At 44.6% G+C, this 26,325-nt stretch overlaps 1 protein-coding gene across 6 annotated transcripts in view; it reads left to right on the top strand.

The window, feature by feature from the left end:
* pcbp4 (poly(rC) binding protein 4) overlaps positions 1-26,325 on the top strand; it is a 210,355-nt gene that overhangs the window by 134,080 nt on the left and 49,950 nt on the right. For 3 of the 6 annotated variants that reach the window (XM_086293746.1, XM_086293744.1, XM_086293747.1), the window contains 3 exons: positions 13,059-13,685; positions 24,276-24,407; positions 26,001-26,129. In XM_086293746.1, the coding sequence (XP_086149872.1) occupies positions 13,059-13,685; positions 24,276-24,407; positions 26,001-26,129 (888 nt within the window). The remainder of the gene's footprint in view (positions 1-13,058; positions 13,686-24,275; positions 24,408-26,000; positions 26,130-26,325) is intronic. The other 3 variants (XM_086293750.1, XM_086293749.1, XM_086293748.1) reach the window with 3 other exon arrangements.

Below are 26,325 nucleotides of genomic sequence, written 5' to 3'. Positions count from 1 at the left end.
GCGGTACAGGTCCACTGATGAATACAGCTGCATTCAGAGAGTTTACAGTATTTAATAATCCAGTAAAGTCCCGTTTCAGAACCTCCGACTGTTGTTTGGACACATCGTTTGACCCTGTATGCAGAACAATGTTTGTCACAGTTGGATATTCATCTGCAATTTGAAGAATTCTCTCCTTCAGGTTGTTGACCATATCGTTAGGAAAGCAGAGGACTTTAGTGTTCTTACCGCACATCCTTTGTACATCCTTTACGGCAGAGTCACCCACAATCAGAGTTTCAGGCCTAGCCTTTAGCTTTCCCTGTGGCCTTTTACTTTTCAACAGATTTTCAGACCTTATTTCGCTGCTTTTAGATGGATGGTTGTCCGATATAGATCCAGGGTCCTTTGATAGTGGAGCAAATCTGTTCTGCAGTTTCACATTCAGTTGTTTTGGAGGTTTGTTGTTAACCTTCCTATTCATGGTTGTCCAGTCCTGTTTCCTCTCGTATACAGGGGTAGAAGAGCTTCTCTGTCTCGTAGGAAGTGAAGGCCAGTCGGTTTCAGAGATTTCAGCTCGCTGTGCCCTGCCTGTGATACGTCCTCCCCCTTCCAGGAGACATGATTTATGTCTTGGTTTTGCACCAAGACAGTCTAAGGGGGGATTATCACTTGAGGATTTATAATAATGCACAGAGTCTACTTTCTTGGTCATGTTATCTGTGCTCCTTAGCTGTGTACTAGCTTGCTCATCGCCATTGTTTTGAATCAAAGGCAAGGTTGTTTCATTTCCACACAGTCCATTTACCTCCACGTTTACTTCTAAGCGATGAATTTTTGTCTCCAGTACTGCAATCTTCTGCAGGAGGCTGTGGTAGTCATCTGTGGAGAGGGAAGGCATCTTGTTGCTAGTTAGCCTAGCGGTTAGCACCTTTCCAGGCTATTCAGTTTCAATTCAATTCAATTTTATTTATATAGCGCCAAATCACAACAAAAGTCGCCTCAAGGCGCTTCATAGATACAGAGAAAAACCCAACAATCATATGACCCCCTATGAGCAAGCACTTTGGCGACAGTGGGAAGGAAAAACTCCCTTTTAACAGGAAGAAACCTCCGGCAGAACCAGGCTCAGGGAGGGGCGGCCATCTGCTGCGACCGGTTGGGGTGAGAGAAGGAAGACAGGATAAAGACATGCTGTGGAAGAGAGACAGAGGTTAATAACAGATATGATTCAATGCAGAGAGGTCTATTAATACATAGTGAGTGAGAAAGGTGACTGGAAAGGAAAAACTCAATGCATCATGGGAATCCCCCGGCAGCCTACGTCTATTGCAGCATAACAAAGGGAGGATTCAGGGTCACCTGGTCCAGCCCTAACTATATGCTTTAGAAAAAAGGAAAGTTTTAAGCCTAATCTTAAAAGTAGAGATAGTGTCTGTCTCCCGAATCCAAACTGGAAGCTGGTTCCACAGAAGAGGGGCCTGAAAACTGAAGGCTCTCCCTCCCATTCTACTTTTAAATACTCTAGGAACAACAAGTAGGCCTGCAGAGCGAGAGCGGAGCGCTCTAATAGGGTGATATGGTACTACAAGGTCATTAAGATAAGATGGGGCCTGATTATTTAAGACCTTGTATGTGAGGAGCAGGATTTTGAATTCAATTCTGGATTTAACAGGAAGCCAATGAAGGGAAGCCAAAACAGGAGAAATATGCTCTCTCTTTCTAGTCCCTGTCAGGACTCTTGCTGCAGCATTTTGGATTAGCTGAAGGCTTTTCAGTGAGTTTTTTGGACATCCTGATAATAATGAATTACAGTAGTCCAGCCTGGAAGTAATAAATGCATTGAGGCTATTGAGGCTGCTCGGTGCCCAGACGCTGTAATCAGGCTTCAGCTGTGTCTAGGCCACAGACACACGGAGCGCTGAGGATAAGGTAACCATAAAATGTTGCTGTTTCTGTTAAGAACACTCTAGTCCTAATGATCTACAAGTGTCCAGAAGTTATCGCAGGTAAGCTCACACGGAAAAAAGGGAAAAAATCAGCATAAAAATCAATATAAGAAGCAAAGCATTCAAGAGCAAAGAGATGAAGCGTCCACACTCACAAAGGGGAGGAGCATAAGTGAACAAAGATGCCAAGATCCTCCTAGGAGAGATGCTGTGAAGATGATCCGTGAGCGAACAAGACTCGGAGAGAAGTACCTGTGTGAGCGTGTATTCATAGCTTTGTGGGGACCAAAGATGGAAGTTTACCTATAAATGTGGTTTCAGTGTCAGGGTTACAGGTTATGGTTAGGTTTGGGGTAAGGGGCTAGGGAAAGCATTATGTCAATTAGATGTCCCCACAAGGATATAAATACACGTGTGTGTGTGTGTGTGTGTGTGTGTGTGTGTGTGTGTGTGTGTGTGTGTGTGTGTGTGTGTGTGTGTGTGTGTGTGTGTGTCATATATTACACTGGAGAAACAAGGATGAGTTTTTATGTCCCTGAATCCTCACCGTCATGTTGAACAGCTCTCCCGAGTCCCTGCAAAATAAAAGCTTCTCTGTCGGTTCATCAGCAGCAGCTCGCAGACTGAACTATGTGAGAAATGATCACACTGAGGTTCTCTTTAACTACAGAATGAGCTTCAAATTAGGTCACACAACACCTTGCGGTGTTTTTCGACAATATGTTTCTGGAGTTTAATGAGTCTACATGAACTCAGTCAGTCCCCTGCTTGTCTGGAAAAATGTAAAATATTAACCCACAAATCTGTTCTGGAGGGAGAAATGATTTTAGAAAAGTGTGTGTTAGGAGAAATGGTTTGAAGATGACTGCACATGAATCAAGACTCCGGCGAGAAACGGGGGAGGGAGCAGGAGGGGGGGCAGAGTTTTCATTTATGTGTCGGGGGAATTTTAAGTTAACTTGTGAAATGTCACAAAAATAAAATGTGAATTTAGGCGAAAAAGAGATGATGAAAATTCTTTTATGCAAAACAGGCAATATTTAATACTTGCATATAACCCGAGCACTCGCGCCTTTGCTTCTTGTGTTTGTGCTGGAGTGCAGTCAGCATCCTGGCTGTTTTGGAGAGCGCCTCCCAGAGGAGCTAAAGTAGGTGGGCAGGAAGTGGGAGGGCTGGGCAGTTCTAACTCTGTGCATCCTGGACATGGATGGATGGACGAATGGTTTTTGTTTAATCTGTCATCATCCCTAATATAACAGCTACATTCTTGACGAAATCTTGAATTACATCATGATATTTCTGTGAGATAAAGAAACTAACAGCTGTTCCTTTAGAGATATATATAGAACAATTATAGGCTTCATTCTGAGGAAAAGGATGAATGAGGCAAACACAAGGCATTTGGGCAGTGTTTGGTCTAATAATGAGTAAGAGCAGGAAAAAGTGATGAAATCATGCTGCAGGAGGTGCTCTGTCCATGGTGCTGATGCTCAACATGCCCCAGAATGGGTACTCGGCTTTGTAATCAATTACAGATATATTTTCTTTTTTAGATGCAGCATGATGCAAAAACCAGAGAGCAGATTAGAAATACAACACGCAGCAGCCTGAAGCGCATTAGTGGCATTTACCATGTTAACTCTGTACAAAGGTCACACTCGCTCGAGCAGTGCTCAGACAACACTAATGTGAGTTTGACTGACTGATCAGCTGCTTGTTTGGCTGAAACAACCTGCAGCCAAATATGGCTGAAATGTGGCTGTGCCTGGAGTTTCTGGCAGAACAATGCTGACTAACGATTCTTGTGGGAAACGTGGCATCAGAGGAAAAGGAGGAGAGCAAACAGAGCCTCGCTCAGACTGAAGAGAGTCGGGAGTCTCTAAAGGGGCCAGTGCGTGTCGTTACAAAACACTTTGTAGAAACTGGATCCAAACGTGGGCACACTATAAGAAGATCAATGCATCGCACTGCTCATCGACAGAAACACAGCTCCTTCACTCTGTTAACTTAATGGAAAAGACCAGGTCCAGTATGTCTGTATATATTTAGTATACTGTTGACACGATGGTGCAGCGGTTAGAAGGTTTGGGATTCAAATCGTCTTTTTTCCAAAGACCTGCATGTTAGATTCATTCTATTCATACGTGTGCAAAGATGAATAAAGACTAGATAGAAATGCACCATCAATGAATCATTACTAATGACAATACAGAGGTTCAGGACTGCCAACATGCATCACCTGTTAAAGGTGTAACAGCAGTAACATGGAGAGCCCTGCCCTAGAGAAACCTTTCAAAATAAAAGTACTCAAAGTGAAAATAAAACAGCATTTAAGCAACAAATGAAAGTTCAAATTCAAAATAAAACTTGATGACCCCTAATTTGACCTTTTGCAGAAGGATTGAAGGACAAAAGACAGAAAAGTGATGCAGATGAGGAGAAAAGAAATCTGATTGTTGTTCTGGAGCATTTCTGCCTGAAGGTGGAACTCAGAGCAAGGAAGAGAAAGCATGAATATTTACATCCATATTTGCCTCTCAAGGACAAACCACACAGAGTTAGGCTGGATTCAAGCTCTGTTTTCCTCTCATTACTCTTTTTCACTGCCTGACCGGCTGCCTCACTCTCAGTCACTGTATATGCAAACTGACAGATCACAAACACACTCAGCCCGTCGTACATTTGTGCTGATGAAGTCTGTATGAAATCTAGTGTATCAAGGCTACATTTTTACACATCGCGTGTTTGTGAAGAGGTTTCTGGCACAGACGGAGACGACTCTGCATGCAAGAAGTCCCTTTTCATCATGTCAGTGAAAGCATTAATGTCAGGCTGCTGCTCTTCATCATGGCTTCACACACAAACATACACATACCTAGACATGCATGCAAACGCGCGAGTACACACAGCCTGTCCTTTATCACACACAGATGCTCACATGCTGCGAGCATGCCTCCCTGATAAAGCAGAACAGAGCAGACTAATCCAGTTGAATGACATGGCTGTCCATCCTTCCTCTGCTCCAAATGAAGAGTAATGAAGACAGCCGTCCCACGCTGCAACAGCAAGATGGCGCACTGCTGCACTTATTATGACTGGAGGGGGAGGAATGAGGGGTGAGGAGATGGAGAGGGGTGAGGAAGATGGGTGGAAGGGTGAAAAAATAAAAATAGAAAGATCTGGAAAATAATGACAGCCCAGATTCCCACTAGTGGGAGAACGTGCACGTTCAAAGGTGTGTGTGATTTAGCTTCAGTGGAGATGAGTCCAGAAACACCGCTGCATGCTTTCTTCTGTTTCTGCCAGTATATTTTATTTTTATCTCCTTGAATGTGCTCGTATATGTTAGTTCTGTTGTGAAGCAGGCACGTGCACAGAGAGGTCTGAGGTTGCATTCATTTAATAAGTTTGAGGTTCATGCACACCTTTGTGCTGCAGAATTCCCCTCATCCCCCTCGGATATGTCAGCGCTTCTGCTCTTTCAACCCCTCCACCAGCCCCCTGTGACCTGAACATGAACGCAAAGTTGTCAGTTTACGAGTCGACTCGTATTCCTCCTCGTCTCTGAGATGCGGGAAAGCACTAGAAAAAAAACAAACAGGAACTTTTCCATCATATCTCGTAGCATCTCTTTTCATTTCAGTTGATTTTTTATCTTACAGTTTTGTAAACCCCGTATCAAAAAATAAACCAATCAGTTAATCGGACCTTTCAGAGTATCATCGCTGTGTTTGGATCAGACTCACGGTACCACCAGCTGACCACTTCCTGACGACCTACGAGTCTGTTTGAGTTATACACCAGCAGCAGCTCATCGGTTTTTCAGTTCTTACATTCAGAGGAAGCTGGTGTAAAGATTTAAGGAACATGCGTTCAGCTCTCCTGGTTCCTGTGACGGGATCAGCTGTTCTGATGAAGGTTAGAGATGAAGATAAACCAAAAGAGGGTCTGTGAGAGAATGAAGAAGAAGCAGCTTTCACTGTGGTAATTTGTTTGGTTTGTGGTGTAAAGTGTGCTCGTTTCACTTTATGACCAGGGCATTTGTAACACTGTTATATTAAACCCTAACCCTGAGCTATCAGGACTTTTAGTTCTACTAATTTGTCAGGGGACAAAAAATAATCAGCCTAACGAACACACACTGGGAAATATTGTGATTAAGAAAGATGCTTTTCTTTCCTCGACATAAAGAGTTGGGTTTAAACTCTAATATCAGTGAGGTCATTGGTAGTTCATGCACAGTTTAGGGTTGCACCAAAATGAAAAATCTTCTAACAGGAAACCTGTGGTGCCAAAATACACCAATGTAGCATGTGGCTAATAGACTGGGCAGGTACGCCGGTGATGCTAATGGCTGTTGATTTTATTTGGATTCTGGTGAAGATGAGAAATGCCAACATCCTGCCTTAAACGTGGAGCTGCAGCTGCGATTAGCTGTAAGCTTGAGCGGTAACAGTCATAATGTCTCACTCAGGGAAACTCAGGTCCTCCAAACAGCTCAGCTACGTTTTGATAGAGAGAGGGAACAAAGGGATGAAGGAAAAGATAAAGAGGCCAAAGGGAGGTTAGAGAGGGTAACTGATATGATCGGGGTTAAGCAGGAGGATACCGATGTGATGGATGGAGAGGACTGCAACTCCGTGAGGCAGATGGAGGGGAGGAGGTATCGATAAATTCCCGATGCTGATTAGATGAAAGGATAAAAGAAAGGGAGATGGATGAAAGAGGGGATAACGGGTGGAGGGATGAATGATAAGGGGGCAATCTTGGAGGAGGGGGAGAAGGGGCTGCTTGTAGTTGGAGGATAAAAAGCAAAGGATAGAAGGATGGAGGTGGGTGAGAGACAAACAGACTGAGGAGAGGGAGACGGCAGCTAATGTATTTTTATTGAGATAATAAACGGTGTGAGAGTGGGAGAGAATTATTCCATCATTGCTTTATTACCAATAGCTGTGCATGTGCACACTCACAGAAGCACACACTCGCAGAAGCACACACTCACAGAAGCACACACTCACAGAAGCACACACTCACAGAAGCACACACTCACAGAAGCACACACTCGCAGAAGCACACACTCACAGAAGCACACACTTGCAGAAGCACACACTCACAGAAGCACACACTCGCACCCAGAGAATATTTGTTCTATTTTCATAACAATGAGAGGAGCCTGCAGTCTGCTGAGGATACGGGGGGGGGGGATCTAACTGATAAACAACACACTAAATGAAATGCGCACTCGCACACTTTCACCCAAAGCAGCAGCACGTGAGCCGCAGCAAACGGCACTTCATCACAGACGCGGGCGCCGCGGAGGGCGGCTTGACGTGAAACTTCTTTTCTCAGTTCATGCAAATCGCGTCATGCAAATCAGTGCAAGACAGTAAAGCAACTACAGAAAGGGACTGTGGTGTGGAAGACGCCGGCGTGGAAGAGCCTCGTGTTTCTGACACGTGCACGTTCACAGAGAGACGGCAGCCGTCAGTCTTGTGCTGCTGCTTCTCACTCGTTACTGAAGATTGCTGCTGTCAGAATCGATGAGTAGACAAGTCTGAGCTTCATTTCTTCCACGATCTTCACACAGACTGTGCCAACTGGGGCCGCCGTGGAGAGATTGTCTGAATGCAGTAAAGTGACTGTTTTACTGCAGCGTTGAACCTCTGATGCTCCTGTACAAAGCAGGTCTGATCCAAAGGTCCTGAGAAAACAACAAACAGCTGGCCAGCTGTTTGTAAGGAGGAGAGCCTGGACAGGAGAACAGTCCATCGCAGGACTAACACAGACAAACATGCCTGTGGTCCTCTTCGGTGTAGAATCAATAATTAACCTAACAGGCTGTGGGAGGTCGTACCCAGCTCCACACAGAGCCCACTGGGCCTGTGGATGTGAGGTGACAGCTCTAACCGCTGTGCCACCGATGACGTTTATATATTTGTTACAGTAACACAACACTGGTCGGTTAGAACAGTTGTATGGGCTCAAAATGTGGTCATAAATATTTTGTACTTGTAAAAAAGATTTGTGTGTGGACTTAGAAAAAAACCCTGCAAGTTACAAGTACGGATTTTGACCCTATTTTTCTTCCTTTCATCTGATTGGTCAATGTCATGTCAATCACAAATGTAACAATCCAATCAGAGGACAGATAGGTTTGGCTGTCGGAGGGGCGCTTTTTTGAACTGCAGGTCCTTGAAGGGTGATACAGTTTGAAGCTGGAGGATCGCTATATAAATATCCGATAGCAGCTAGGTCCCCTAACTTTCAGTAGCTGTTGAAAGGAAAAAGTTGTGCTATATCAGTGGTTAGAAATACTATTATTACTTTAGGATTAGTTTAACACAAAGTCAGGGCTGACCCAGGACCATTGCTGTGAGTCACAGTGCTTTCACATCGGACGCAGGATGTGCTGCTAATGCTAACTGCTAACTAAAAGCAAAGGATCCAGAATTTGTTGCTGGCTGCTGGGCTCTGTGGGTTTTTGCAGCAGCTCTACCTGTACTAGATGCACCTGCTCCTTGTCTTTTCTATCTCTGACTTTATGTCCTCTACAAGAGTTTCTGTTTTTTTTTGCTGGTTCTTCAAATGTTCAATAAAAACATGTATGCTAATTCATAACGAAGAAAGCTTTGTAATGAAGACTGTCATTTCCAAAACACTGCCCGCCCCCACCCCGCGGTCCGCAGCGCTGTTGAAAAGGCTGTGGAAGTCCCTGTATTAAACACGTAGACCTGTGACACAAAAATCACCAAAGTCGGACGACCACAGACTGTTTTCCTTCGTGGTGATGAAGGAAAACGCTGGGTTGGCATGTAAAAGGGCATTTATTCCCTTCAAGGACCTGCAGTTCAAAAAAAGCGCCCCTCGACAGCTAAACCCATCTGTTCTCTGATTGGATTGTTACATTTCTGATTGACATGACATTGACCAATCAGATGAAAGGAAGAAAAATAGGGTCAAAATTCGTAGTTGTAACTTGCAGGGTTTTTTTGGCTAAGTCCACACACAAATCTTTTTTACAAGTACAAAATATTTATGACCACATTTTGAGCCCATACAGTTGCCACTTGTTTCAAAGTTTTCATGGTTACCGTGGTGATAGGTCTCCTCTTAAGAGTCTAATGGCGTTTTCACACCTGCGCTGTTTAGTGCGTTTAAATCGAAGTCTGGCCTGTTTCCCCCCCCCCCCGGCACGGCTCACGTGTGCAGATATGAACAAATCGCACTCGAGTGTGGACCTGAGCAGCAGGTGGAGGACGTACAGTTCCAATCAAAGTCCGGAGCGGTTCGTTAATGGTGCGGACTGACCCCCAAACCAACCAACTACCAGGTGTACGTTACAAGTTTGAGCTGAAAAACGTCCCGCAGCCACAAATGCTTTGTGGTTATGAGAGAAGGTACTACAGATGTGCAAAGGTCTGTACGGGCTAGCAGCTAGCCGCGAAATGAGCCTAACAATTCCCAGTTTTCCCACACAGCAAATTCTTCCTGGATTTACTTTTGCTGTGGAGTTCACTTGGATTTTTCTCTGTATGAAAAGAAACCAAACCACAGGAAAAAGCTCCGAGTTTCACCTGGTTCAGACCACAGTAAACAAAGTATATTTGTTAAACCGCAGTGCTGCAGACACGAAACACTCTTTCTAGTAAGACTCAGTTTCAGTGTCATTGTGACAAATGGATCGACTGCTCGTTACTGTCCTGTGCTCCGCCATGAGGGTGGGCTGTACTTTCAGTACCTGAATGTCAGAGGGCGAATCTCAGCTTCGGTTTTGTGTGAATTATTGTTGCTGCTGCTGATAGCTGGAGCTGAACTACGTCTGCTTTAGTTTTCAGTCTTCAGTCTCCAAAGTCTGAAGGCAGCTGTGTCAGGTGAGGAGCGAGACGAGCAGCACGAAGGAGCAGCTCCCTCAGAGTGAGCTTTTTTAGCTCAGTGCAGGAGAAGATGGCCTGGGCGATCGGCTGAACTGGAATCAGTTTGACTTTCAGAGGCTCCTTCTTAGTGTTTTTTAAATATGTGTGTGTGTGTATATCTATATATATGGAGATATATATGTAGTTAATGTACTTTAATAGTTTATTTTTGATGGCACTTTGGGGCTTTGCAGCGCCACGAGTTCCAGAACGTACTTGTATCTGTGACTTTTGTGTCCACAGACTCTTTCATCGTGTACGTATTCAGTCATTCAGAGCATTCTGATATCAACGTGTTGTGTTGTGGATGATGAGTCGAGGCCCTCGATCCTTGTTTGCATAAAGTCGAGCCCTGAGCTACTTTATGCAAATCAGGGGCTGCTGTGACACGACTCCTCTGGAAACTCCTGAAAATCTTTAGAATCTTTGTTGAGCCAGACTCGTGGTTTATTTCTCTCCTCATATGTGCAGAAAACGTGAGCAGGTGACCTCAGACGGGTGTTTGTCCAGCCAGGTGCAGCTCAGTCATGACTGTGGAAGGAGAGAAGTGATCTCTCCTCACTGCTCCGTTAGCCCACACTACTAAACATTTACAGTCATTTTTAAAACTCTGCTATGACCTGAACGCAGCTTCGGCACATAGATCAGTTCAGACAAATATAATGTTTCTGTTTGCACACTAACATTTGGGATACACCCAACAACTTTACACTTAGCGTTAGTGCTGAGATTACTGACGTTTCAGGTATTTAAGCTTAAACTAAAAGATCTGTGAAGCTACCGGCTGTCATTGTTCCATGCTCGGCGTGTACCTGCACGCAGGGCTCTCGTACACTGTCAGGCTGCTGCTTGGACTGGTTTGCACGTCACACATGGAAGCTCTTTAAGAACTAATAATAGGTCAGTCATGTATAGTATTATATAAGATATAGTGGCTGCACATGCGTCGACATGCTGTAGATGCACTCGGCACAGTCCCAACACGTGGCAGGTGTTTTTCTTGCGAAACATGCAAAAAAAAATGTTGCACAGCTGATGTACGCTGAGATGGTTCGTGGCGAGCTGACATCAAACACACACAGCTGAGCGTCCGTCAGTCTGTCTGCGTCTGTCTGTGTGTTCAGTGATGGAGAGATCAGCTGTGAGTGGAACAGCTGATTCCTGCACTTCCTCTCTGTGAGGATAACCCCCACAGCTCGATTTCTTGGTGGATGGTGAAAAAAAGGGATTTAGTTTAGCGCACATTTGATTTAGTTTCATGACCGCACGACACTGAAACACGTTTATGTGAATGTTGTGTGTTCGTTACACGTACGTTCTTTACAGCAGTGAGGACCAGTGAGGGCCCAGTGTTCCCAGTGGGTGCGGTTCGATGGAAAGAATCGCCTAACTAATCTGACAGAAAAGAAATGACAACTTAATTAAAGAATCAAGTGGACGTGAACGTGAAGAAGAAAGTTAATTAAAAAAGTAACAGTGAGAAACGGTCGGCCAGAATAGATTAAAATAGAAACGTGATGGTCGAAATGTGAATAAAGGCCGGATGAAAGGATGTAGGTCATCGTTAGCACTGTGCTACATGCACTCTTTCACTTTCAGCTCCAGCATGACGCAGGAAGAGCTGTGAGGGCAGGATCCTGACCCGGATACAGACATGAGTCACATGTGGGAAAGACTCTCTCTCCCTCTCTCTCTCTCTCCCTCTCTCTCCCCCTCTCTCTCCCCTCTCTCTCTCTCTTAGTCAGGTATTCATATCTTGTGGGGACATTTCATTGGCTGAGTGACCCTAACCATAACCCAACTGTAACCCTGACACTAAAACCACATTTTGAGTCTCAAAAATACCTTCAACTTTCAATTTTGGGTCCCCACAAAGATATGAATACACGCTGTCTCTCTCTCTCTGTCTCTCTCTCACACACTCACACACACACACACACACACACACACACACACACAGTCCAGACTCTTACCTGCATATTTTTGTAAGTTGATTTAAAGTGTAGGTAATCAGATGGGATTCAGAAGAAAAGAACAACATTATTTACACAAATTAAAGAATTCAATTCAAATGTAAAAATATTTGAGTGTTTTAATTAAAGGGCACCTTTTCAGTATCCTGTTCTAATGGTGGATAATGAGGTCAGTGTATGTACAGACTGATGAACATTTAGTTTCACATCCCTGATTCTCCAGGTTGTCATTTATTCCTGCTGCTAACAGTTGATAACACGTGATTCAAGAAGAGGGAGGAACAAAGGCTGACAAAAACAAGGTGCAGACAGGTGAGCTTATGCAGAAGGTGCAATCTAAAGAGTTAATGGGAGGCTGGGCGTACAGCAAAGAGAGTGGCACGGGAAAAGGCTTTTAGTGACATGTAAAGAACAGAGGAAATGATTTGTACTGATTGGCAGAGAAATCGCGCTGGAAAGGATGTGCAGCAGAGTGGAGATGGAGACGGGCGAAGAGAAAGATGGACGGATGGGGAACAGTTAGTGAATCAGGAAGTGCAGAGGATTAGTGAGGAGGAAGTGAGGTCAGCTATGAAGAGGATGAAGAACAGAATAGGAGTTGGTCCAGATGAAGAACAGAGCTGTAACTACAGAGCTGCAGCATGAAGATATGGGAAAGAACTGTTGAAGCTGGGTCAAGAAAAGAGTTTGAGGTGGAAGCGATGGAGATGTGAAGATTTTCATGTCGTCGATCTTTATATTGACCTAAGCTAAGAGCACAGAGGAAGTTTTCTAATTCTGAAGAACATTAAAAATTTACTCTGGTTTCAGGGCGTTGATTCCTCTTCCCCCACAAACCCAGCACCGGGCTCTGATTCTAATCGTCTCTGTTTATCTATACTCCCCCAACTCACACTCCAATTTCCTCCTGACACCTGCCCTCGCCATCCACCCCCGTACGGTTATTACTGCACCTTCTCTATATCTTCAACTTCTCTTCTTATTTCTCCTCAAATATTTGCACCGCCTTGTCTCTCTCTTCTCCTTTTGATCCTGTCCCTCACTTTCCTGTCCTCCTCTTCCACCTCCTGCCCTTCCTCTTCTACCTTTAATAAATCTCTACCCACACTCTCTCCTCTCCATTTCCTGGGCTTGAATCTCACCTTCCTCCCACCTCTTCCTCATCAAATCATCTAAATCTCCCTCTTCTCCTTCACCCCTTTTCATTTCCTCCTCTGCTCCTCCTCCTACCCACCCTTTCCTAGAAATCTTCAATTTACTGTATGCTGGTCTTCTCATGTGCTTGCCTCCCCTCCTCCTCCCCTCACTCCTCCCCCTGTCCTCCCTCTTCCAGCCTTCTTGTAATCCCTCTCTTCTCCTGCATCACAGGTGAATCTCCCGTAGGGAACGAGGAGCAGTGGCGAAAATGGTTCTCCTCCTCTTCTCTGTCTTGGCCCACATGTCCCTTCCCCCCACTAATGTGTTTTCTCTCTCCTCTGTTTTGCCCCACCCTCTTTCCATTAACCTCCATCTCCCTCTCCTCCCCCATCACGACTCACCTCCTCTCTGCTGCCCAATTGCCTCCCCTCATTCCCAATGTTTTTCCTAAATTCTCCTCCCTCCCATCATCCTCTCATTCCCTTTCTCCCACTCCTTACCTCCCCTTTCCCCTTCTTTTTGGCCCCTCCTCACACCCACCCCCAAAAATACATTTTCCCACAATCCCTCCCTCCCTCCCCCCTCCCTTCCCCCTCCACCTCTGTCTGGACCTACAGAGCAGCGCAAGGATCAACATCTCAGAGGGTTCCTGTCCAGAGAGGATCATCACCATCACAGGGCCGACAGACTGTGTGTTCAGGGCCTTCACCATGATCACGTTCAAACTGGAGGAGGTAGATACTGGACACACACACACACACACACACACACAGCTCTGACTGAAGTGTGTAACCTTTACTTCCTCTACACTGGGGCTGCTCCCTGGCAGGGAGCCATTTATTATACGATATGTCTAATGGGATTGTCTGACCTCACAGACACTGGTACAAGCCCATATGCACACACACACACACACACACACACACACACACACGCACACACACACAGTAGTTAGTTACGTGTTTTCTGACATGGTTACCGGGTTTGCTCCATTTGTCTTTGACAAACTTTAAGTTCTTATCTTGTCATTTAAACTTTGCTGCTAATCGTCACCAAATGAAACATTCACATTTATTGATGTACTGTTGGTTCTAAGTTAGGCAGACGTTGCCATGGCAGCATCCTCCTGTCTCTGTGCACCAAACATTAAAAAACAAGAGGCTTATTTAGGTCAGTCTTTCCTGTGAGTTTCTTGTGCTTTTAAAGTGTAAAAAGAGTTTAAAGCCTTCAGCTATGATGTCATCTCAAAGGCATCGTTATATTGTGTTAAAGCGATATCAGCTGAAAGGACAGAGCTGCTGCTGTGAAACCGGACTGTGCAGCATCGGGCGTATCAGCTGTGATGCCACCCACTCATTTTCCCGCCTTGATATGTTTTGGGGGTTAGAAGACCGTATTTGGATGGAAAGGCGGCGTGCTAACATGCTAACATTTGCTGGCTTGTTAGCAAGGTGACTCCATAGCACACGTGACACACCTGGCACCTTTCAGAGTTATCATAAAGGAGTAACTATCCATGGAGGATTATTTGTTGTTCCAGGCTTTAAAGTCGAATATTTTAACAGAAGAGTCCATGAAGGTCATTCATTCCACCCCGCCTTCATTTCCCCGCCCTGAGGGAGGCCAATTCTACATGAGTCTATTTGATTTTACAAAAAGAGCTTTTAAAGCTCATTTATGAATGTCCGGGTATTAACATAATATGTAATTTCTGCCACTGCTGGGTTCAGTCAATCAGTCCAGCAGCAAAAGACGTAGTTTGATGTTGGTGTGAAGTACTGTGCTGTGAGTCGTCTTTAGCACCACTGCTAATAGGTTACACAGAAAGAAAGGTAAGGTAACCTTGTGTTGAAATTCTCTGTTTTATTTAACTGTAACATGACCTGTTAGCTGTGTTACAGCAGCCGAGGGAGGTGACGGCAGCGACACATTAAACAGAATAAAAGATGTTTCTGTGGGTGAAGTCAGGAAACATAAAACATATATTACATTTTTAAACATCTGTGTATTTACCTTCTTTAGTTGAGGCCTGCAAAATGTAATCCACAAATATTTTGGCCTTTAAATGAGATGATGATGATTATCAACGAGGAAGAACTGGCGCAGACACGTATGTTATTTGATCGTGCTGTTTTTGGGTCTTTATCACTGCATATAGTCAGATGGCAGAAACAGCTGTTCATACACATCAAAAAAATGAAGAATAAAAACGTTCCGTTTTATTCAGACAGCGTCAAATCGCAGCAACAGCTGATTGAAGGTGCTTCGTATTGTGAGGTAGAGGCCCTGCAGACGAGGAAGATATCTGCCAGATGCCTCTCTGTCTGACAGCTGTATTGCATTATAGAGGGTGATAGCATTATCCATGATGGATAACAGTGATGTCCAATCACAGAGCCAGGCTTCCCGGTCAGTTTGTTAAACCCCACAGGATGCAGGTGAAGTGGTGATGGGTCTCAAACTATTACTCTGCAGCATAAAATGTATTTTCTGTTGTTTGTCAGTCTGATTTCTGTGGGTTTGAACATTATTAAGGACATAATTTATGACTAAGGCAGCACGGTGGCACGGTGGTTAGCACTGTTGCCGCACAGCAAGAAGGTCCTGAGTTCAATTCCACCATCAGGCCGGGGTCTTTCTGTGTGGAGTTTGCATGTTCTCCCCGTGTTTGCGTGGGTTCTCTCCGGGTACTCCGGCTTCCTCCCACCGTCCAAAGACATGCAGCTTGTGGGGATAGGTTAATTGGATAATCCAAATTGCCGCTAGGTGTGAATGTGCAAGTGAATGTGAGTGTGAATGGTTGTCTGTCCTTGTGTGTTGACCCTGCGACAGACTGGCGACCTGTCCAGGGTGTACCCCGCCTTTCGCCCTATGACAGCTGGGATAGGCTCCAGCGCCCCCCGCGACCCTGAAAAGGATAAGCAGAAGCGAATGAATGGATGGATGGATGGATAATTTATGACTAATCATTGGTCAAACAACCTGAAGGCAAAAAAAACAACTAATTGTAAAAGGCATTAAAAACAGGGTTTGGCTGATTTTAAGAACAATCATCTTTAATCAGCCACAAGATCAAATCTTTTCTTAACTGAAGATCAGAGTTTAAAGTAGTGGAAACAGGAACACTCCAGGCTAAATGTCGTGCTGTGTTCAGATTTTGTTTAAGCCAAGCGGCCGAATCAGTGAAGTGTCTGTAATTACTCTGCATTTTCAAAGGTGTGGATGACATCAGGAGAAAAGCAAAACGTCTTGTTGATGTAGATGTGGAGCGAACTCTGACAAACAAGCCGCGCCCGGCTGTCGGGTTATTGGTTACAAGCTCTCGCTGTGCAATCAAACACAGAACAAGTGGAGACCAAAGCACTGAATTCAGGGGAAAATATTTCAGCCACAAATGTAGAAATGTTTCCCATTAAACACACGCATACAGTGTAAGACGAAGGAAATGAGTTTGGCTGCACGCGTGCCGGTTCACGGCAGAGTGGTTTTGGCTGCAGAGAAATGAAATGTCTGACAGACATGACGCAAGCTGAGAAATTAAATCCAGGCAGATGGTATTTAAATCTTAGCAATCCTAATGGAAGATAACAAGATGGGATGGGGGGGAGGATCGGGGCAGAGAGTGGACGGTGATTTAGAGTGTGGTGGACGGGTCGCTGAAGGGATTTTAAAAAGCTGTGAAATGAGGAAGGAGTGAGAGAGAGAGAGAGGGCAGAGAGGGTTTAAAAAAGAATTGGAAGAGATAAAGAGATGAGGGAGGAGGGGGTCCTATGAAGAATTAATGAAGCTGGAAAGCAGAGAATATAAGAAAGAGGCATGAAAAGTGTCACCGAGGGATTAAATAAAGGCTGTAATCGGGGAGATCATGCACAGCCTTAGTCTTAGGACCTGCACAGGTTCAGGTGTGTGTCTGGGACGGTTGTTACCTAACACGGCATCCCGCTGCCTCCAGCATCATTCTGAGGGGATGAGTGTTTCCCATGGCGTGCAGCATCTCTGCCGTAGGGACAATATGATGCTGGAGGGCTGGGCTTCAAACTGAGACCAAAAACCAGGCTTCATCACCCAGGCCTGAGCAGGCAGGAAGTGGTTAGGCCTGACCTCAGGATAGAGGATGTCTTAGTTATTTCTGGATCTTTGGGAAGAGTTCCTTCAATTCAAAAATATGTTTTCACACAGCAGGAAGATGAGCCTGGTATCAAACGGTAGGTGTAATGAGACCATATGCTATCATTTGTTCTGAGCAGCTGCCTCAGTGATCCGACTCTTGAAAGTTTACCCAAAATGCACTTAAGGTTTGTTTTTTCCAGAAAGCAGATCAAAGCTGCAGGGTGCCAGTGCTTTGTTCCTGTTCCCTTACAACATTATATGATATATCCCATGATACTAATGCGCTGAGATGTTTATAGACAAAAAACTGACAGAAAAATGTTGATTTCTTGCCCATGTGTACACACAAACAGCATTTGGTTCAGTGGGCTCGTTGTGTAACCGTTTCATACTGAAAGATGGTCTGTATTTCACAGCCGTGCAGCCTGATATCACAAGATTGCGTTGAACCACCTCAGGCAGATGTCTGTGCACCTCTGCTAACACAGAACAGAGAGAAATTAAAGGAATGTGAACGTAAAAGAAAATTAGAATGGCTGATGGACGTGTGTGTAGTTAAACTGGGATATTAAATGTGAGATGCCATTGCTAAAAAATGCTGAAAAGAGAAATGAACGTTATAGACGTGCGGATAAATTAACACAGCATTAGAAAGAAGAGCAGAGAGGATTTTAAAAAGTAAAAAACAAATAGAAAATTAAAACCAATGAGGAGGAGAGTCCATAGAGCAGGGAAGGGGGTGGGGCAGAGCTGAGAGATGGTACTGAGAAAGGGGCTGGAGCAGGAAACGCTGCCCAGGAATGGAGATGGAACTGGAAAACAAGGTGATGAAGGCAAGATGCCTCTGGTGACCAGATGGGATAGTGGAGGAGGTAGAGGACCAGTGGCCAAGGAGGCAGAGCCTACCTGGTAGCCTAAGAGGGGGAAAGGCAACAGTGGAGACGGAGGCCTCGCAGGCGGTCACCGATAGTGAAGGACATGGGACCCCTCGGGAAGCTTAGTCGATGGCAGATGGTCCAGATGGGGCCCATCCCAAGCAATATGTTTAGGCTGCATGGGGCTCCTGGGCTTGGATTTGGCGGTGCTAGTTCACAAAGAACAGGATCTGGTGGCTCAGGGTTGTGAAGTGCAGGGAAGCTGACCTGTAATTAGCTCAGGTTCAGGGAGAAGCACCTCTAAAGGAGCAGGCGGTATCCCCCAAGTCCCTGGTGAGGCCCCTGGTGGCCTGAGTCATCCCTGGGTGGAGAGACAGGCTGGGTCTCTGCGACCTTCATCCTAAAGACAGGAATGAAGATGTCAGCCAAGGAGAACTGATGTGCAGCTGGCTAGGGTGGCGAACATTGATGTCTCCATCAAACGTGACTGCAGAGGCGGTGATTAACAGCATCTACAGGGACCGTGCTTCCTCTTAGGAGTGGGTGATGATTTGGAGGATATAGTATGCATTGCAGCAGTCGAATGGCTCCAAACTTACCTGAGGATGTGGTGCCCAGGAGCCATGGGACCCCAGGACCACAACGTGCCACATATGGGCAGGCGAGTTTGCCTGAAGATGGGCTCACGCTCAGGGGTGAGCCATGGCTTCAGTTCAACGGTCCTCTTTAAAAAGGAGAGAGCCATCCACCGCCATTCAAAAGTCTTACTGAGCGCTGGGTCCATTGCTGGTTGTATCATTCTGACAAGAGTCACAGGAGCCAGAACCCATAAGCAAGGCACTGAGGGGTCCTGGCTCCTGTGAGGATAAAGTCCAGAACATCCAAACCAGAGGCAGATAGAGAGTCACACAACAACGAACACAGAGAAACCGAACTTGGAACTAAAGGCTCATTGTTAAGGAAAAATACGAAGGAAAATCCAAGGAGTTAACAATATAAGCATCAGTCAAGAGTTTACTTTAACAAGTCCCCAAACTCAAAAACCCTCAGTCCAAGATCCAGGACCATGACAAGAACGTCTGTGATGATGGACAGATAGAAGAGTTGAGGATGGAGGACAAATATAATCCAGAGAGAACTATTAGAACTTGTTTATGGATGTGAAACCTTCTACTGCAATTTGTTTTAAAATGTGGCTAAAAATGTAGCGCAGAAATTCAGCTTCATGAAACACATCAGGGAGGGATTTAAAAAACCATCTCCTTTACACTGAGCATCAGGACAAACAGGAAGAACAACAAACTTCATCTCCAAAGAAAAACCTCCTGGTTTAAGGAACATGTGTCCAAAATAACCAACCGGGATCAAAACCGTTGGTGCCTTACCCCATTTCTGCTTCATGAACCACTTTCTGCATGCAGAGCTGGCTGTCAATTACCAGCTCTGCATGCGAGAGCGCGCACAGAAGGAGGAGAAGAGGCAGCGAAGGCTTCTGTAAGAGATTTTTGATGATATAAATAAATATGTGTTCCTGCAGAGGAGGGATTGGAGTGATTTCATTCAGACCACGTTCATCTGATGGGCAGCCCAGACAAGACGGCGCTCTGTTATTTACATTTCACATGCAACGAGGCTCCGAGTGCAGCTCGGCCTTAATTGATTGAACCAATCGTATTAGGACCAGGTGATTTGGACTGCTATTTATTACCTGAGTTAATTAAAGTCGGAGAGGGAGAGTCATACAGAACGAGGGGACGGAGGGAGATTTGGTAAAGGATGGAGGAGCAATACAGAGAGAAAAGGAGGATTTAAGCTGCCATACGCAGAGATAGTATGTAATGAGAAAAGGGGGAGAAAGTTGGGAAGAGCTGCTGAAAAGAGGAGATGCAATTAAAAAGTGAGTGAATGAGTGAAGCCTTTCTAACAGCAGTTTAGGAGGTGGAAGAGTTGTGAAGTTCAGGGCTGGATGGGTGAGCGGGAAACACTCCTGAGACTGTCCTGGACTTTCATTCAAAGAGTCAGATTCAATACAAATGACAGATAATTACTTCCTGACATTACAGCAAACATAATGTTGTCATGAGCTGATGTAAAAGCTTTTCTAACCTGTTAAAAGTATTTAGTCTTGTGAAAAATAAAATATTTGAACCTGTTTCCTGAACACTGCTTCTTCTCATTAATAAAAGACAAAGATGGCAGCTCACCTACCAACTGTACAAAACACAACAGAGTCGCCGCCTCCAACTGTGGGAAGCCACCAACTGTGCCCAGAGATAATCAGAGTCTGACTTCACCAAAGAGGGCAGCGGGCAGGGGCTGCCGAGGGGCGAGCAGGTGTAGTAAGAACTGCTCAGATATGTTCGGGCCATCAAAGAAAACGGAGCGAAACAGCACAGAAATCTGCCACCGCCACACGGTCTGGTTCAGGAGGCAGATCAGGTCATCTCCTAAGAGTGCACGCCACATATCCTAAAGCAAGATGCTGACCCCAAGTTGCTCTCTGATGCATCCATCGGGGTATAAATGTGCGTGAGTCTTAGATAAAAAAAAAGCATAGAAAAAGTGCTTGTATGAAAAAATAATAAGTAAATAAATACATTGAAATAGTATGAATGAGGTAAGCTGTATAAAGTGTTTTGTGTGCTCAGGTAGAAAAGAACATTTCCCGTCCCTGGATGTAATTCAGGCGTTTGCAGAAACCTTTTGTTTGTTGTCCACAGGTGGCTGTGAGTCACAAACTTTCCTTTTCTTGAATAAATACCTGCAGCTTTGCATGCAGGGAAAAAAACCATTAGCACATTTCCACAGTGGATCGGTCAGGATCTGACAGTAAAGAAAGTTTGGTGGTCGTCTGTGACGGGTGGACTCCACACTTACAGGACAGACTTGTTTGTAATGAACGCTGCTCTATCTGGATAAATCCTGGCCTCGCACCTGAGCTGTCAGATTTACTCGCTCCTTTACTGATCTACACGGTTTTTTGCAGCTTCTGTTTGATTTCAACTGAATTGTCTGCGTCTGGCTCAAGAGTTTTGCACAGTGCGGTGTTTTAGACGACACGTGGTCTGCTGACTTGACAGAATTCGGCTATTTCCGAATAAGCCTGCCAGAGTCGCCCCGGGCTGCTTCTTAATTTCCACCTGAAAGAACATCATCAGATTTTGTCAGAAGCAGCTGCAGAAGTGTAAGAGCAGAGTGGAGACCCCGGGGCCGATGAATTCACTATAAGGCTGGGTGAATATGGAAATACAATAACTCTGGGTAAGATGGAATAACAAGTCATAGCAACAAGTCAGTGATATTACTGGACCTGTTCCAAAAACCTCAGCTGCATCTGATGCAAGAGAGGAGCTAAAGAGTGCAGCATCGATTGTAGTCATAGTTGTACCAGGCAGCGTTATCGGTGCATGTGCTACATGCAGGCTTCACAGATGGAGATGACTTGTGTTATTCTAACAGATATGGTCTGGTTCTGGAGTGCAAACTGTCAAGATTTTCACCCCACACGAGCTCTATATGTTTTACTTTCATTTATTTAAAGGAGACCTGAGGCACCACCCAGATGCGCTTTAACTTTTTTAATGTGATAATATTTTGATTTCACAACTGAAGTCTGAGCAGAGGACTGGAAATCAGGAGCTTACACTCACATCCACATCAGGCCGGTCAGACTGTGTAAAGCCTGCCAAGTGCAACCATTATAATAACAATATACCAGATATATACAGAAAGCACAGAGCCTAGAGGTGCACTGCTTCACTGTGATTGGCAGAAAGATTAAAATATTTCTGGGAAGTCTTCAAACGCACACATGAGAGCTTCTGGAAAGATGAAGCAAACGCGGACGAAGCGCATTCATCGGACGCTGGATGAAACAAATCATCTGAAAGATTAGTCGAGCTTATAAACACGTCAATTAAAAGACAAAAAGAAATGTTTTGCTCATTTTGAGTAAAATTGTCTTCAAATCAGCAGTCAGATCAAATCGTGACCTTTACAAAATGTGCAAATCCATCTCAGTGAATAACTTCCAGCAGCTTGTTTTAGAACGACTTTATTTATAGCTTTACATTTTCTTGTTTAACTGTTGCGTGTGATTGCATATGTTTCTAGGATGTATTTCGAGGCTGGAGACCTTGGGAAGGAATCCTATTAGCTTCTCTAGTGGAAACCAGCAGTGATTCAGCTGAACTGTAATTTATTAGCTACAGAATTTCCAGCCTGTGTTTGACAATCTGGGTTACAAGAAGTAATTTTTCCAATGATAATGTAGCAATTCTTTTACAAAATGTGGTTACTGTGTTGAAAAGAAAGCCCACTTTTAAACGTCTGCTGGCTTTTGATGAAATGAAACCAAACCAATCAGAGCGTACGGAACGTGATCTGCTATTATCCCGACTTGAATGCCGCCTATTCATCAAACTTCACGGACCTTGACTGGGAGTAGAGAGCGCTCTGTGTGTGTGTGTGTGTGTGTGTGTGTGTGTGTGGAAGGCAGAAGTATAAACAGAGAAAGTCAAAGTCGGAGAGGGGAGTCGGTGGCAGAGAGGGGGAGACAGAGACGTTTGACCAGGGCAAATATAGTCTGTGATCTGCATCGGAATTAAAGGAACGACAGACAAGTGTGGAAGTTGTCTTTCCAATCAGCGCTAACCTTTCACAGACTGAGCTCACAGACATTAAATGCAAATATTTATTATGAGCATTAAAAAATGTCCAGTAATAGACTTTTTTTTTTTAGTTACATAAATTAGATTAATTTGGTTTGCTGGTCTGTGCTGCAAAAGAAGCAAATAATACACTTACATGGAGACAGACTGTGCAGAGGTTTGGCACCACCTGGTTGTTTGTACTGGAGCCAGTTTGAAGAGAATAGTTGCAACTCTTAGAGGCACAGTGTTCCTTTACAAGCCTGAGACCACAGCTAGCCACGGGCTAACATCAGCAAGCCGACCGACACTGTAGGTACACAGCAGGAAGGTTATCATATAACCAAGTGCAGCAACTAAATTCACGATTAATTTCGCCATGATATGACCATATACGGGGTCATCTGAAACAGGAATGACTAGGGCATTTATCACATGGTCCATCCATCCACTCATCATGGTCTAAGTCACAGAGGAAGCAGTTCAGGAGACGCACAGATGCCCGTAGGTGTAGCAGCTCTACTCTGAGCCCCTCCTGATGAAAATCACAATCAGTTTTTTCTTTCATGAGCTGCCAGCGTTTGTCTCATTGCAGATCTTGGTTGCATTGGACTTGAATATTTTTCTGAAGCTGCTTTAGCCTCAGGTTTTGGTAATCGTCATTCCTTTAACTACTGGAGAGCGAGTTCAGTGCTGTCCTAACGTAACAGTCAGGAGCCTTCTGTTTGCAAATGGCCTCTTACATAAAAATGTGTGCTATGCAGAAGTGCATCTCACGTACTGTGCCACTACAGCTGTGACAACGCAATCCACAGATTACCTTTAATGTACTTCAGTAATCATGGCATATCATTTTAATTTACATCTGTTCATTTTCTAAGTAACTAAATAGATTTTTGGATGTGGAAGTAGTGGTGTGCTGGAGGTGGGTTGCAAAGTGGCTTGCAGAAAGCAGGTTCAGGCCACTGAGGGATCAGCTGATGTGGGTTTATCCACAGAGCTGCAGAGCCAGTCTGAAGTAACACTGTCTCATTTATTCAACACTACAAGTTTCAATAGTGATTATTTTTGTGTGTCAAGCTTCTTTTTATATTTTTAATGACAAGAAACATGTTTAGTGGTGTTTGTTTGTTTTTTTTTTTTTGGGGGGGGGGGGGGTCATTCCTTTTAAAGCTCAACTTCTGTTGTTTTTAGTTTTTATCTGACTTGAATCCCAACACTGGGAAGAAACAGAAAATGTATTTTTGGGATTACCAGATGTCATGAAAAGCTGAGTGAAACTGGAGCTCCAGCTCTGATCTAACTGCCATAACAGCCTCGTCTGTTCCAAAGCTTAACTCCTGAAATCCAGCTCTTTAGAAATAAATCAATACGAGGACTGAGATGTGGTTAGGAAGGATAAAAAGGTTTATCTCTGATCATCTTTGTTTGCTTACATGTTTTGGTATGCATATCCAATGGGCTGCATTCATTCTACGCTCAAAAGCAAACATTAGAAATACTGTTTGTTTAATAAGAGCTTTGTTTTCCTACAGCTCAGATGTTAAAGGGCTCGCGCTGACAGACGGTGGAAGGCAGCTCAGCAGCTGCATGCTGTTCTCCAGGCACACTGATGGATGTATCCATCGAACGGAAATACCTCGAGCCCTTTAACGACTAAATCCATCTGTTTCTTTTCTCTTAATCTCAGGACCTGACGGCCTTGGTAGCCAACGGCACGGTGACCAGCAAGCCTCCCGTCACTTTACGGTTGGTCATCCCAGCGAGCCAGTGCGGTTCCCTCATCGGCAAAGGCGGGTCTAAGATCAAGGAGATCAGAGAGGTGAGCCGCTCGACAAGATGAAGTCTCTGTCGTAAAATCGGGCATTGCAGGAACGTTTTCCACTTTCCAAGAAGACATCAAACCAGATATGAGTTACTGCTGATTAACTGCTGATTAGCTAGTGCTCGATGAACAAGAGTGAAAGACCTAAACGACTTAAATATTGGCTCCTGCTTCTGGAAAAAAAAATACACACTTTATTTTAGATTTTTAAAAATCCATACACACTGTGGGAGCATAAGTGCTGGGCCACCGACACATGAGGCCTACAGGAGCTGATGGCCATGGAAACCCACTGTGAAGCTCCCAGCCTGCAGTTTCTGTGCTGATGTTCATGCCAGAGAAGGTTTGACTCTCCAAGTCCTGTAGTGAGATGAAGGGCTTGGTTGGTGCCTCACATCAGGTCCGGTGTCATTTACACGAACTGTGAAGCGTCTGATGACGCAGAACAGAGCCATGAAAGTTTTGTGGCTGCAGTCAGGAGGTTGGTGGTTCTGTCCCTGTCTGCTGCAGTCTGATTGGCTAATATCCTTTGGCAAGATAAATTCAGATAAATTATCTCCAATGAAATGGTGAATGCCTGAAAGTTGTTCGTGGTGCTCTACTCACAGAACGCTATTTTATTCTAATCAAAACTTGTGAAGATACAAAAAACAAAACTACATCTGATGATAAAGATATCCTTAACAAAAATGTTTACCGAGTAAAATTTACATTTTTGAGCTCTAAAAGCCCCGTTCAGTCTGTCACCCATGACCCCAGATGTCAGAGAGAGGGAGCTGTTGAGTCTTGTCCTGTTTAATTTAGGATATAAACCCAGCACCGGCGTGGAACTGACTCGCTGTCTCTAATAGTCTGTTTGAGATTTAACCAGCAGAAAGTTAATCTGCATTTTACTGAGCAGAAGCTGCTTGGGCTTGTCTGACAGAGCAGACCCTGTTTGTAACAGGCTTTAATGGGCAGCTCTGTTTACAACCTGGGCACAGTGGAGAGAATGCAAATGAATGTTATTTTAGTATACCGTGACTGGCTTCTGTGCAAGTTTGACTCAAAGGTCATAAACATCAATCCAGCAGACAGGAAGACTCAAACATATTTAGATACTAACTAAAAGCGCTCTAAAAGCAGGTCACCAAAGTTTTCTTTTTGATATGTAAAATACAAGGACCAGGCAATAATGTGAACACACACAGTGTGAAACAAGACCTTGAAAACTTCACAAAGGCTTCAGTGTGAATGTTGGGTCGCACATCTGACAGCATCCGCCGCAGCATGAGCCAGCTAATTAAGGGAAAATGGTAAATGGCCTGTATTTGTACAGCGCTTTACTAGATCTGAATTCCACAAGCGCTGAAACTTTTATTCATTTCGCTTTGGCTTTCTTACTAAATATCCTGAAACTACCACTTTGAATAGTCTTTGCTTAACTTTGAGTGCGTGAACTTCATGTCTATTAATATACAATCTGACACGTGACCTTCTGAGTTGTCAAAAAACACTTTTTGGGGCCTCATGTAGCATCTGACAGCATTCTCTCTGCTTATATTTTTAGGGTACAGAATCACTGCTGTGTGTGTTTCTTTGTGTGTACAGACGACAGGTGCGCAGGTTCAGGTGGCAGGTGACCTCCTCCCCAACTCCACAGAGAGAGAAGTGACGATATCAGGGAGCCAGGACGCCATCATCCAGTGTGTTAAACTCATCTGCACTGTAATCCTCGAGGTACGTGAGTGAGGCCAAACAGGAAAACTGAGTGAAATTAACGAGAAAGTACTGTAGAAAATGTTCAAATGCCTGGTTTCCACAAAGCTGTGAAGTTTGGGGCTGAAAACCAGAGCCTGTGTGGAAACTCCAACAGCTGCAGTTCCGCTAAAGGCCACTCGGGGGTGGCTCCAGCAGTGAGTCAGTCACCATAGAC

The sequence above is a fragment of the Aulonocara sp. 'chitande type north' Nkhata Bay genome, linkage group LG5 (genome assembly GCF_057382095.1).
Source record: "Aulonocara sp. 'chitande type north' Nkhata Bay isolate Kocher_YH1m ecotype deep benthic linkage group LG5, A_spYH_male_GT1.1, whole genome shotgun sequence".
Lineage (NCBI taxonomy): Eukaryota > Metazoa > Chordata > Actinopteri > Cichliformes > Cichlidae > Aulonocara > Aulonocara sp. 'chitande type north' Nkhata Bay.
Note: the sequence above shows the minus strand (reverse complement) of the source record. Positions and strands in the feature narration are given on the sequence as shown.